The sequence below is a fragment of the Epinephelus fuscoguttatus genome, linkage group LG17 (genome assembly GCF_011397635.1).
Source record: "Epinephelus fuscoguttatus linkage group LG17, E.fuscoguttatus.final_Chr_v1".
NCBI classification, from domain to species: domain Eukaryota; kingdom Metazoa; phylum Chordata; class Actinopteri; order Perciformes; family Serranidae; genus Epinephelus; species Epinephelus fuscoguttatus.
This window is the reverse complement of record NC_064768.1, coordinates 27,734,418-27,747,779: the sequence shown is the minus strand read 5'-3', so window position 1 is coordinate 27,747,779 and position 13,362 is coordinate 27,734,418. Positions and strand designations below refer to the sequence as shown.

At 41.6% G+C, this 13,362-nt stretch overlaps 2 protein-coding genes across 2 annotated transcripts; both read left to right on the top strand.

Moving 5' to 3' along the window:
- Window positions 1-643: 643 nt before the first annotated feature.
- On the top strand, window positions 644-8,984 carry nfe2l3 (nfe2 like bZIP transcription factor 3). Its single transcript, XM_049602659.1, has 5 exons — window positions 644-1,529; window positions 3,828-3,908; window positions 4,866-4,979; window positions 5,164-5,632; window positions 6,639-8,984. Exons 1-5 carry the CDS (start codon window positions 1,014-1,016, stop codon window positions 7,415-7,417), a joined length of 1,959 nt encoding a protein of 652 aa, XP_049458616.1. The 5' UTR covers window positions 644-1,013; the 3' UTR covers window positions 7,418-8,984.
- Window positions 8,985-9,254: 270 nt separating this feature from the next.
- On the top strand, window positions 9,255-12,894 carry cbx3a (chromobox homolog 3a (HP1 gamma homolog, Drosophila)). Its single transcript, XM_049603099.1, has 5 exons — window positions 9,255-9,404; window positions 10,273-10,426; window positions 10,624-10,780; window positions 10,951-11,045; window positions 12,249-12,894. The coding sequence occupies exons 2-5, from the start codon at window positions 10,281-10,283 to the stop codon at window positions 12,373-12,375; spliced, it is 525 nt and encodes a 174-aa protein (XP_049459056.1). The 5' UTR covers window positions 9,255-9,404; window positions 10,273-10,280; the 3' UTR covers window positions 12,376-12,894.
- Window positions 12,895-13,362: the final 468 nt, after the last annotated feature.

Below are 13,362 nucleotides of genomic sequence, written 5' to 3'. Positions count from 1 at the left end.
ATAGTGTTGGGTAGACAATAATTCATTTCATAAACTGGCATGTTTTTAATGAAAATGTAATCTGGAAAGTAGGCAAGCTGCCATTAAAATGGCCTACAGGAGCCTACTGGAGTGAGGACTTAGTTTTCACTAATGATCATGGGTAAGTATGACCTCATCTGTTGTAGATGCACAGTGGGCAAGGTGTTTTGTAGACCTCAGGATTCCGCCGTTGGCCTTCCCCTTTGTTAGGGTAGTTATGTAAAGTTGAACAAGTTCAAACTGTAGTTCAGCCACTTACCAGCAGGCCAAGCATGGCACAAATGCAGGTTAGTAGCACAAATGTCCCGGAACTGCAGCTTAACCAGTTCCAACTCCTGAGAAATCCCTTTATGATCAATGAACTGATGAATTCAATTATTTACAACGACAAATAAATATATTTGATTTGTATTTCTGGAGTAATATCAGTTTGGTCACTGCTATTATCTCTGTAAATGATGTATGTGGTTTTAAATGGGTGAGGGCTGGAGACAGTTAATAATCTACCCCTGCTCTCATTGGTCAAATCGACAAGTGACATTACTATTGTCCAATCACAATCTGTTGCGGCAAGCGCTTGCGTCCAATCAGCTTGAGCCATGCAAATTCTGAAACGAAGTTTCCTAGTAGTAGCACACTACTGTGACAGCATTTAGCTTTCAGATGTTTCACTTTCTGTTTAACTGTTAACGCCAGGAAGGTTTCGGTAGTTAGCGGTCACCGACGATTATCCTCTTCGCTGCAAAGGACTGAAGAGCAACATTCCCGCTATGTTTGCGCCAATAGGTTCCAATTAGCCGGTTATTAAAGCTGATAGCTAACTGCTAACAGCTAGCATTGCTATCTAACGATTTCGCCGGTACAGGCGGACCTCTTTGTCTGACAGGGGAAGGCGTGCTCTTTTGTTAGGCTTTTCCCTTTGTCCATACGGGAAAGAGGAACCGTTGGGCCACTATTTCGCAATTATCTGCAGATTTGAAAGTATTTAGAAAATGCAAATCGCGAAAAAATACTTCACAGAAGGCCTGATTCAGTTAACGATCTTACTCAGTTTGATTGGAGTTCGGGTGGATATCGACAGCTACTTAAGCGGCTACTATACGCCTCTGATAGAGATTAACTTGGGTCCTAGCTCAGCCTACACCCAGACACCCTTTCATAATTTGAGAGACACTCTTGACGGATACAGTGTGCACCCAAAATGTCCCGAATTGGACTATTTCTTTGCAAGTCGCCGGCTACTTGACGAAGTGAGGAACCTCGGATCACCGCGGTTCCCCACACAGTTGAACGCATGGCTGGTGCACCAAGTGTCTGCTACTGACAGTGCTGACTGTGGGCCTTCAACCAGCAGCAACAATGACACCAACACGGTGCTAGAAAGCAACGGGGACGAAGCAAGACATGACAATCAACACCTGTCTGACAGTGGCCAAGAGTTGTGCCAAACAACCACTGATCGCGGACATGGGCCTTGTAGAGCTGGAGCCAGTGGGTTTCTCAAAGAGGCAAGTGTGTGTGTGAAATGTAGCACAAAATTAAAAAGACTGCTGCCAACTAAGCTAACTTACATGACCAGGACAGTTGGCTGTCTACCCAAAGTAATTGACTGAGATGGTGAACTAGAGTTAAAACTTCCACAAAGCTAACGGAACAGCTAATGCTATCACAAGCTAACTAGCAACTCTAATCCATGCTAAACAATGCTGTGAGTCCATCCAACAAGGAATTTATTATGTAACATGTCCTGGTGCAGGAAACAAGACAAGCCAATATGATAACCTGTTGGCAAAACTTGATATGTACATTTACTACCAGTCCTGGGTCACAAATTGCAATAGTTAAGTTCTTGTCTGGTTAGATTAAATGACTTACACTCATTATGGCAATTTGGTGAATGGGTTAAAACAATACCTAACTGGTTCTGTTAAAGAAGTGACTAAATATAACCAGTTAACAAGACAGTCTAGTTAGTTGTACATCATCACAACAATTCAGTTAACTGTCTGCTGCACCTGTCACCCTTCACATTGGAAGTTGTCACACAAAGCCCTGTCTGAATAACCAGGACAGTAGAATAAACATCACAATAAATAAGACCAATGTATTATGGGACCACACAGCTGCAAAACTACTATTTGTCAAGAGGTTTACTCACTAAAAGCATTGAAGTAGTGACAATGATAACCAACTGAAATTGTGTTGTTTGACATTCCTTGTTGTCAAGTGCCATCTGTAATTTGTGACCGCGATTATATTTTCAAGACTGTAATCACACCCAGTGCTTTCTATTCAACTCTCCCAGTGATCCAGTTTTTCTAGCTCAGGCTAGAAACAGCTGCTTGGTGCATGTTATGTCCTGAGGGCAGTTGATGCCGCCAATTGTGTAACTATATCGCGTTTCTTCAGACTCAGCCGCCAGCTGTGGGCCCTGAGAGGTGGAGAAATGAGGCTTAGACCCGCACCCTGTTTGCTTACACAAAAGCGGTGGTCCATACTTGGATCACTGATCCCTCCCAGGGTTCTTATTCACATGGATAATGTGATGTTGACACATCTTTTATTCCTTACCAGCTCTTTTGTGAAATAAGTCAAAGCTAAACCGCTTGTAGGGTAGGATTTTGTAGTTTTTGGAAATACTGTGTCTTTAAAGGAGAAGACTACAGCAGTGATATGAAAGTAAAAATCAATAACTATCTACATGCACTCAGTCATTTGATGCAGAAAAGCTACTCTAGTAGAATTTGACAAGCTCAGACAGAGCCTAGGCAGACCAGGGCTGCTGCAGTTTATAGGCTGTCATATTTTTGCCTCTAGCATTAATGTACAAACTGACTCGGCAGCCTTTCTGTTTTTGGAATGAGTGAATCCATCCTCTGTTATCAGTTGGGCATTGAAAATAATTTTTTGTTTGTGTGTGGCTTTGTCGAGCATGTTGTGTCTGTGGCAGACAGCTTGTGACCTACATTAAAGGCCTTACTTGGTATATCAGGAGTGTCTGACAGCATCTTAACAGGGTTAGGTCTCAGGCTTGTTAAAGGGGATCAATATCTTTAAGGTATCACCTGAAATAACCCACTACCAAGCAGTCAAAGGATTCCTGCACTTGGTTCTTTTTGTACCCAGATCTAGGGAAAAAAAGACTATTCGTAAGGTTTTGCTTGCAGCCAAACACTGCAAATGTTTTTTGCAACATGTGATTGGCCCACTACTGCAGCAGTTACAACCCATACAGTCCCTGTAGTGGTGAAGTCAAGCACCCTCTATTTAACAGAGCTGGTGGTTGAGCGTGCCGAGATGTCACCAAAACGTAAAAGGATGGTGGCATTTTACTGATAAATATTGAATAAAGTAGAAAACAATGTGTAAAATGAAGTACTCTACTGGTATTGGTAGCGGTACTTTAATTTTTTAAACTATACTTAGCCGTCTCTGACAATAATTAGCCTTACTGTTAGCATATTAAAAAAATCTAAGCCCCACTTTCATACACAAATACACCAGCTCACACATGCCCAGACCTCAGTTAACAGGATGATGAAAGTAGTTAGAGTTGAATATAGTCTGTTCAGTCAGTCTCTGCTCCCTCTGCAGTTGCAAACCTTCTCTCTTTCACAACAGCTTTCATTTTCTAAGCTGTATCTAATATCTAATATCTGCAATCACCAAACCAGAAATGTCATGCCTTTGGATGTCAGCAAACAAATTGACCGTTTTTCTTTTCTCCCTCTCTTCTACCCTGAATCCTTTGACTCTTTTTATCCCCAATTATATCTCTCTCCATCTGCCTGTCTATGCCCTACCAGGAGGAGGATGCCACAGTTAAAGAGGAGGAAGAACCTGTCCCACTTACTCAGCTGGCTCACAGTTCCTCACTGGAACAAGAGGTTTGATCTTGGTTGTTCTAAGTTGCCTTTATTGGTAAATGTATACTGTTATAAATGCTTTATGGTTAACTGATATGTAGCTGTACTTGTTTTTCTTTTAGGAGTACACATTACAGGATTTATCTGTGTGTCACAATACGCTTGTCATGCTTACATAAGATTTACAAGCACGTGACAGTGGTGAAAATGACGTGGTGTCTTTTTATAAACCAGAAATTCACGTTCTCCCATGACTTCATTACTCAAATCAGTGTTCTGATGACTGTGCTGTTTTGTAACACTGTGTAAGATTAGGGACGGTTAAGTACAATAATTACTGTATGTCTCACGGGGAGTCTTTCATGTTTCAGTTCCTTTTCCCACTACTGTATACAGCTAGCTTTTTCAAGAGAAAGGTGCCATTAAGCATTTTAACGGTTTTCTCTTGTATTTTTATGTCACATTTAAGCATATAATGTGATACAATTATAAACTGGTAGAAATACTGTAAATCAACAATACAGCTGTATCTGCCTCAGAAGTATGTCAGTCAAATTGGATTTGGCTGTTCAATATGAACACATGAGAGTTTGAATGGGGTTAGGTGGGATGTGCAGGGTGACAGTAATGTTCATGTAATACAGTCAGCAAGCCAAGTTAGCCCTGTGAACTATTGTGTGCTAACTACGCTAATGACGGATTGGAAATGTGGCAGAAAACAGCATTAATTTGGAGCCTGAGCGGGCAAAGTCTCTCTTCCTCTAGACTCACCCTGGGTTTGGCCCCCGCAGCTGTCTGTACCAGAGAGCAGCATGAAAATGAGGAGGGCTCACTGTGCATCTACATCTGGGGACCGAATCGTCCCCAGAAGTTCACGGCACACTGACTGACAAAAAAAACAAACCAAAAGCAAAACAAAACCGCTCCACTTCCTCTGTCAGTGCTGTATTGTATGTTTCTTATTTCTGCCTATTTCAGAGTCTGCTTGAAGGCATCACTGCACTGTCTGATCCAGCACGCCATCTTCCTCTTGCCATTGATATTGACCAGCACTGGAGCAGTTTACTCTCTCTGTCTGTTACTGACCTTGACGTAAGTCTCACGTTCATTAGACACCTGAATTTTTCATGAAGCTTAGTATCGATATGCACACAGTAATGCAAAATCTATGAATCATCACAGTGTTACAGTGTATGCAGAGCTTTAGCGTCCTGTGATGATCTATGTATTGTTAAGTTTTTCAAAAATTCAACACAAATGTATGTTTCATGTTTAGGACTTGGACTCCCTTGTCACTGAGCGTCTGCCAGACCTCAACACAGACATCACCAGCGCCATCAGCCAGGATGTCAGTCTGCACGATGCTATGGTAACCAGTGCTGGAGTGTTTGATGCAGTGTCTGAAAGAATTGAGCCCAGGCCGGTCACCCAACAACAAAGACCCCTCTTCCGACTGGAATCCACAGGCTCCTTACACTCAAACGCATCACCAGGGATGGCAGTGGGCCTGGCTGCCCTCCCCTTTGCTTCAGTATGTAATTTAACTGGAGATGTGTCATCACATAGTGCGCTGAGTGGCTGTCTAGATGAGGCAGTGTTTGACCAGATCAATCAGCTTGGTTTGGAAGGCTTGGACACCCAACTGATGGGTTCTCTGGAGAGCATAGACCCACAGGTCCTCGGGGACTTGGACTCGGACTCTGGTCTCTCCTTGGAGAGCAGCTCTGGAGGTCCAGTCTCCCCAGGTTTGTTCAAATCTCTGCAAATAATTGTAGATTAAAGGGTAAGACTTGTATTTTTCAACCTGGATCCTATTTTCTCATGTTTTTATGTCAAGGTGACAAATGGTAGCAAAATTTTTTTTGTTCCAGTATTGAGGGGAATGCTGTAGCCAGCAGCAGTAAAACAGGCTGTCGTCTAACTACTCTGGGCATGTTGGCACTGTCAGTTGCATCCACTAAAAGGTCTTCTTTGTGTCACTGTCACATTCAGATTATTATTTTAAGTGACTCACAACTTATGGAGAGGATCCACACAGAGACAGATCTTTTTGTTTAAGACTAAGATCCTGTTTTTTAACACGGCAACAGCCTGAAATCAATATCGGCAAATCTGTTAGACTCCATTTAAGTAAACAGTCATTTTATTATTGTAAAAAAACAACAACACTTTTTTCAAAGTTAACAGAAACAAAATAAAACTCAAAAAATCATCTTGGTTCCTCTATCCAACATTCACCAATTCTGCTTTGGTTGAAATAAACTTTTAATGCACCCAGTTAGATGTAAATATATGCCAGCTTTATACATGCTAAAGTAACTGTTGATTAAAATGGAGTCTGGTAGGTTTGGCAATGGCAATGACAATTTTGGGGCTGTTTTACGTTAAACAAAAAGGTCGACCTCTGTAGAAATGGCTTCCATAAGTTGTCAGGCACATAGAATAATAATCTGTCAATGGAAAAAACATGCACTTAAAGAGGACGTACATTCACTGATTGAATGCACGTGCACTGAGTGGTTACATTGCAGCCTTATTTATTCCTGCCAGATGCTGCAGTCTCACTCAGTACTGGACCAGTTTCAAAAATTATTGTTCCCATTAGTCACTTCGACACAAGAATATGGGAAGACAGGGTCCAGGCTGGAATATATTGAACCTACCCTTTAAGTCTTTATTGCCATGGTTTGTGAAGCCAAGAAATTGTGTGTTATACATGCTAATACTATTATAACTTCCTCACTCATTCAGACTCATCCGAGATGTCGTCGTCATCCAGTTCATACTGTGAGGATGAGTGTGGAGCTACGGGCTACAGCAGTGAGGCGGATTCAGTCCCCTCAAAAGGCATCATAGACTACAGCTCTGTGTGGTCACCTATTGATCTGAGTGAGAGTGTGTGGCATGACCACAGCTACTCATCTCCTGCTTCCTTCAACCAGCCATCAGTGACGCTTCCTCACAAAGGTATCAAAGAGGAGCCTCTCAGCGATGATGATGATGATGATGGGCCAAAGTTTGAAGACAGGGAGCTGAGTCGTGATGAGCTCCGTGCCCGTGCCATGTGCATCCCGTTCTCTGTCCTGCAGATCGTCAACATGCCTGTGGAGGAGTTCCTCGAGGTCCTCGACAGTCACGGCTTCTCCCCGGAACAGGTGACCCTCCTGAGGGACATTCGCAGGCGGGGGAAGAACAAACTGGCAGCGCAAAACTGCCGGAAGCGCAAACTAGATGCTATCATGGGTCTGCAGGAGGAAGTGGAGAGGCTGCATGCTCAGAGAGATAGACTACTGAGGGAGAAACAGCTTACAGCCAAGACAATGGGTGCTGTTGGCCAGCAGATAAGGCAGCTGACCAGAGATGTCCTGGCCCGGCTGAGGGATGATACAGGACGGCCCCTGAACCCAGAAAGATTCACCCTGCAGTGCGGGGCTAATGGGAGGGTTGTGGTTCAGCGTGTAAGACGGCCTGCTGTCTCCACATCAACAGGCAACAAAACAGACAAGAGAAAGAAGGAGAAAAAGCAATAATGCAGTATTGCCAGCTGAGACTTGAGCTTTTAGGTTTTTGGATATTTCTGAACTTACTTGCCTGACTCTGGTTTTGGGATCTCCTCTTTTGTAAAAGTGTGTGTGGATTCACCGCTGTTGGGAGCCTAAATCGGCAAAAGCTGCAAAAAAGAAAAGAAATAAATAAAAAAAAATCTCTGTAAATAAAATTTCTCATGAGGGAAATGTAGCTTACACACTGGACATTTTGTTTTGCTTATGGAGTTGGACAAGGCACCCACAGCAGTTCAAGGGATCAGCTAAGCTGCTGGCGAAGCAGCCGGTCTCTCTTTGTGCCTGTTAACATTAAAGTAATTGAGTCTTTCTGTTTTTACAAGCAAAAACATGGACAACCAGGCATGTCTTTAGTCAGCATGGCCAGCAGTGTGACACTTGCTGGAAAGAGATCTCGGAGGAGGATTCTGTTCGTTTGTTTGTTTTCTTGTTGCCTCTCTGTGTATACTTTCTCAGTATAAGGAGGAGGGTAAAGATTGTATTTATTAAAGTTTCTGAGGTGTCTGAAATCCTTACATGCAACATGAGACTGTCGAGGACAGTATCTTTTCTTCATAACGGCAAGTTTATCTCAAAGTGGTGAGAATTATGGGACATAACCTATCTAAAGTTTACAGGTTTGATTCAGATATCTGAGGGCATGTACTGTTCAGTAGAAATTTGTACTGAGATGTTAAAAAAAAAAAAAGGATTTCCTTATGTCTGAATGACATACAATATACCAATGATTAAACTGAAAAGGCCTTAATTTGCATTGGAGAAGTGTTTTGGTTACTGTGTGTGCACACGTTCCACAAATGCACACAATGTTTTTAAGGGGCTACCATTTTATGTTTTGAATTAGCTGATTTGTTTTCAAGCACAATTTTGCTTCATCCTTTCATTTCAGTTACTTGAGTATTTTGGCAAGATTATATTCTACCTCACGCCTTAGTATAGATTTTGGTTAAATAAAAAAAAGTGGAGAAAAAAACCCTTCCCCTTTTTAGGGCGACTTAAATGCACTCACTAACCACAAATTCTTCATTGTGAAAATTTGGCCCTGAAAGGACCTAAACCATCCAGTTTCTGAAATAAATAAATAAATAAATAATAAAAATACAATCACCAACTCTATTTAATATGATTGAATGTTGTTTGGATGTTGCTTTTTTTTATATATATTCGAGATTATCTGAGAGTTGAAGTTAAGTGTTAAGACAAGATTATCCTATTCATGGGCACACCTCTATACAGTGGGCTAAGTGAGTGATTTAAATGGAGAAATGTGCATGAAAAAGTTAATAGTGTGACTCATTAAGTTTTTTTTTTTTTTTTAACCTAAATCCTCACAAATTTGTATTTAATTTTCTGGTTTGACCAAGAGTTTACTTTTGTTTGTTTGTATACATTTCACATTGCTTTTCTTTGTTGCTGGTTGCAAATGTTTTTGAATGCATGGTGACTGTTGATAGTATGATTATGCCTAGGGAGTTTGAAATGCTTTAGCAGACATTGTTTTTCTGATTTAAATGAAAAAAAGAAAACTGACAAACAGCCTGTCTCATTCTTGTGTCATTGTTTTAGGAGCATTGCTGCCCCTCTGTGAATAAACAGGACTGATGGCAGGATATCCACATGATAAATTATATTTTATGATGACAGATATTAAAGTCATTCTTACGGGGATATTATAAAATAATATATAGTCTGATTACTTAAGTAATTTAAGACCTAAGGCCCTTGATGAACTTCCGTTTACTCCAGCTATTGGAGGACGGAGCGGAGGCAGCGCCCAGTCGATCACGAGGCGCAGGGATAAAGAGCGAAGCGCGTTTCCCTTCCAGGCTCCCGTAGAGACATACGACGAGCTTTTGGCGCCTACCCTGCAGTGTTGCAGCTGCAGAGCAGAGACAAAGCGTAGGCAGACCGCGTGGTAAGAGGACATCAGTGAAGCCTTTCCTGGTCTTTTAAGGTGCGTATGCAGGAATAATTTATCTTAAACGCTTCACAGTGCAACGCTTCACGTACATTTCATTGATTAGCTTTTGCAAGCTAACGTTAGCTTACTTTTGTAACTCCTGTAGCAGGTAGTTTGCGGAGAAAGTGAACCGTAACGTTACGTTGCCCCAACAATATGAGCTAGCTAACTTTGCCATTTAAACCTGCTGTCGTGAGTACATTGTCTGTGTATGCTCACGTATCTTACAGTATCGTGTAATGTTTGGACAGAGCTAAGTTTATGTAAGCTGACAGCTAGCTAAAAGTAGGAGCGTCTACTCCAGGATGATGTGCGTCCTCGGGCCTTGAGCGTTTGTATCGAGACGAGCCTGGCGCTAACCGTACTTTGCTTATTGAAAATGCTTATGTAACATCACCAACTAAAGTTGTTTCTTCGCACAACGCATCTTTGTCAACGTTGTATTGCAGGTGGCACAATTAAGTCTAGTCTAGGCCTGTATTATCATCAGCTACAGCCGGGGCGAAGGCTAACTTACATAAACTTAGCCAAATCAAGACATAATGCTATCTTAAAATATGAGTTTGCACAACTCTTAGCTAACGTTACCTCGGTGCAACTTAGCATCATTAAAATGCTAGTGTGCACGCGTTGCACGTTTCTAGATACTTATTAGTCATACCAACATCAGTTAATACACGGAGTGGGTTTACAACCTCTTCATCTGTGGCTGATTGGGGCCGTGTTGGTCCCACTTTCTCCCCTTCAACTTTATGTGGATAACTTTAAGAGCAATGGCTTCATGCTCATCCATGCAAACTGTTGGGATAGCACACAAGAACCCGTAAACAGTTTGAGCTCTCGCACCCCTTTTTGTTTTTAGTGCAGAACATGGGCAAGAAGCAGAATACCAAGGGTAAGAAGGACACAGCGGACACACAGGAGGAGCCTGAGGAATTTGTGGTGGAAAAAGTACTCGACCAACGTCTTGTGAATGGGAAAGTAGAATTCTTCCTGAAGTGGAAAGGATTTACAGAGTGAGTTGCCTGGGACACCTGCCCCCTGCTGAGCTGGAAGTGCTTCCCTGGTATGGGGTTGTGCTATGCTTTTGTCCACAGTAATTTTGGTTGCATGAATAAGCTGCTGTTCTGCATAGGAACTAGTTAACTGTGTTGTTTGCATCTGTATGGAAGTCTGTGTGAGATGCAAATGGTGACTCTTCCTGCAAATTTAGGGCTGACAATACATGGGAGCCAGAGGAGAACCTGGATTGTCCAGAGCTGATTTCAGCATTTTTGGAAGCACAGAAGAATGTTAAGGAGAAGCCTGCCCCTGTTAAGAGGAAGGCATCGACAGACGAGCCGGAAACAGAAGCCAAGAAGAAAGATGTGGTGAGTTCCCCAACAATTTCACATGCCACATTTGGCTTCAGAGATGACACCAATGAAATTTAGTTTGTCAAAATTCAGAAAGATGTAAATTATTAGATGTCACATGTTAACCTTATCTTGTTTAGACAGTCCAAAAAGTGTTAAAGCAATTGTTGTCACAACTGTTATAGGCAGAGAAACCACGTGGCTTTGCTAGGAACCTTGACCCAGAACGGATAATTGGCGCAACGGACAGCAGCGGGGAGTTGATGTTCTTGATGAAATGGTGAGTATAGTAGGAAATAGTCCGCTTTATGTGCACATAGCTCAAACTGTAATCCTTTTTTGGCACTATAAACATTTAAATTTCAACTCCCAGGTCTGAGCCCAACCCCACCCACTGTATTTTATTATTATTAAAGTTATTTAATAACTTCATTAGAGGTCATTGACATACAAAGGTCCCAACTAGTCAACTCTTTATCCCTTTATCCTTCCGTTACGCCAGCTTTGCTTTTTTGCACAAAATAATGGAAGCATCGTGCCAGTGGGTGATTTTAAAATGGCATTCTGGCCTCCCGGAAGGAAAAGGGGCATGGCGTGTAACAACAGCGGCGGCCTCAAGTGTAACATACACAGGTCAACAGCACTTCCTAAACAATAACAGTGGACTTACATGGCAGAAAGGTAAAGAGCTCCTGGACTTCGCTGTCTCCCCAGTTTACAGACATTTTTGGCTGCTGTATTTCTTCTTTGAGTGATCTGCTAATTTCTGCTAGCTGCTGTGCAATCCTCTGGTAGTGGGTCACACATTAAACATGTCGTTTAACAATCACACCCGTCCCGTCCATGGTCCTGTTCTGCCAGCTGTCACTTTTACACAGTTGTTGGTACTGTTACTACCTTTGTTGCATGCTTGAAAGCAAAACAACCTTGTCTCTCCATTCAGTGGTTTTTATAAAGAAGGGTGAGGCAGAATAAAAGGGCTATAATTTATGCGTCTACTCAGGAGCCTAAGTAACGAAATCTCGTTTAATATGTGCACCGATGGTGTATTTGTTGAATGACAATAAAGCAAGTCTAAGTCTGACTTTAAGCTGTAGTTGGTGTGTTGGGTTGTTTTCAACCTATGAAATGCAGATTTTTGTTGTAAATTTGTGAAGCAATGTCAATACTAACACCAGCATTTATGTCTTTCATTACAGTACAGTCACATCTTGTAGTTAACGGCTTAAAAAAAACACATTCAAGTGTGAAGTGGCTCTGAAATTCTCATCAGTAAATCCATTATTGCTTGTGATGATGCTCCGGCTTTGTTTATGTCCCTCAGAGATATGTAAGCTTTACATTCAGCCAGATACTGCTGCTGTTACAGAACTTCGCCGTAGTTCAAATAAATTTTAATCTGAGGTGAAAAATAATGGATTTGTCATAAACAGAGGTCCACAGTTGCTGTAATGTTTTTCTCCCTCTTTGTCCTTTTCTTTAGGAAAGACTCGGATGAAGCAGATTTAGTCCCAGCCCGTGAGGCCAACACTCGCTGCCCTCAAGTGGTCATTTCCTTCTATGAGGAGAGACTGACATGGCATTCCTGTCCAGAGGATGAGGCACAGTAGTGCTGTCCTCTGGTCCCCTGCAGTTCCTTGTTCCACTTAAACCTTTTTCCTCAGGACTGAATTTTCTCCTCGGGCTTGGCTTTTTAGTTTTAGCTATCGTAGTTATTTTTGACGATGTTTCAGCCCTTGCAAATCATTGGCTGTCAAGGAGAGCTATGTTGTTGTACGTATTAGCTGAACTGATTGTGAGAGAGCAGGTGGTGGTGTGGTGTATGATGAAATAAGTCTTCCGTTATCATAAAAAAATTAATGTGACTTCAGTTTAGAAAGCATATTCTTTGATAAACCCCGCAACCGCCCATATTCATACCTGGTTCAAGTTTTTAAATTCTGAATGGCTACTCTGGTCTGTTACCGTGTCAGCCACCACTTGTGTCACCATCTAAATTTCATGTAAGATGATGTTTTTTTGTTATTTTCCCACAGTAGTGCTAATGTTGTGCTCTGAAAGTGAATTTTGTATACTCTGTCTGTAAATATTATTTGAAGTTCTAATAAAGGTTTTATGTGACCAAATTCCACTACTTGTTTTTATGCTTCCATGGAAACGTGTTAATGGGAAAAGCATAATAATATGCATATTTTACTGTGAATATTCATCTAGAATTTTACAACTTGAATTAAAATGGAAATGTTGACAAATTAGTGCGCACATTTCTTACAGCTGGGTTTTTGTTTTTAAGGTTTACTGTTTGTGTCTCTGCTGTAGTTTGGGTTTATTCATGCACTGTATAATGGTCCATGTACATGTTCAGATGTGTAGACCCAAATTTACTTTGGTGCCAGTTAATGTAATGAAACTAAATGATGACAAAATCCCAAAATTGGTTGTGTTTGACCACAGACATGACAGCATTGTTTAACCTCTAACTGTGACTGTTTTTATTTTCTTGTCTGTTGTTGCTGACTACAGGTCAAAGGGTGTAAGATGTTTCATAATACCACGCCACTCTTGGAAGAGCTGAGTCATGTTCCTCACTGGCGTGA

Excerpts from the sequence above, each read along its gene's own strand:
- cbx3a (XM_049603099.1), top strand. The coding sequence starts at position 10,281 with ATGGGCAAGAAGCAGAATACCAAGGGTAAGAAGGACACAGCGGACACA. Across the intron at positions 10,781-10,950 it reads AAGCCAAGAAGAAAGATGTG|GCAGAGAAACCACGTGGCTT; the intron begins GTGAGTTCCCCA and ends CAACTGTTATAG. Across the intron at positions 11,046-12,248 it reads TTGATGTTCTTGATGAAATG|GAAAGACTCGGATGAAGCAG; the intron begins GTGAGTATAGTA and ends CCTTTTCTTTAG.
- nfe2l3 (XM_049602659.1), top strand. The coding sequence starts at position 1,014 with ATGCAAATCGCGAAAAAATACTTCACAGAAGGCCTGATTCAGTTAACG. Across the intron at positions 1,530-3,827 it reads CCAGTGGGTTTCTCAAAGAG|GAGGAGGATGCCACAGTTAA; the intron begins GCAAGTGTGTGT and ends ATGCCCTACCAG. Across the intron at positions 4,980-5,163 it reads TGTCTGTTACTGACCTTGAC|GACTTGGACTCCCTTGTCAC; the intron begins GTAAGTCTCACG and ends TTTCATGTTTAG.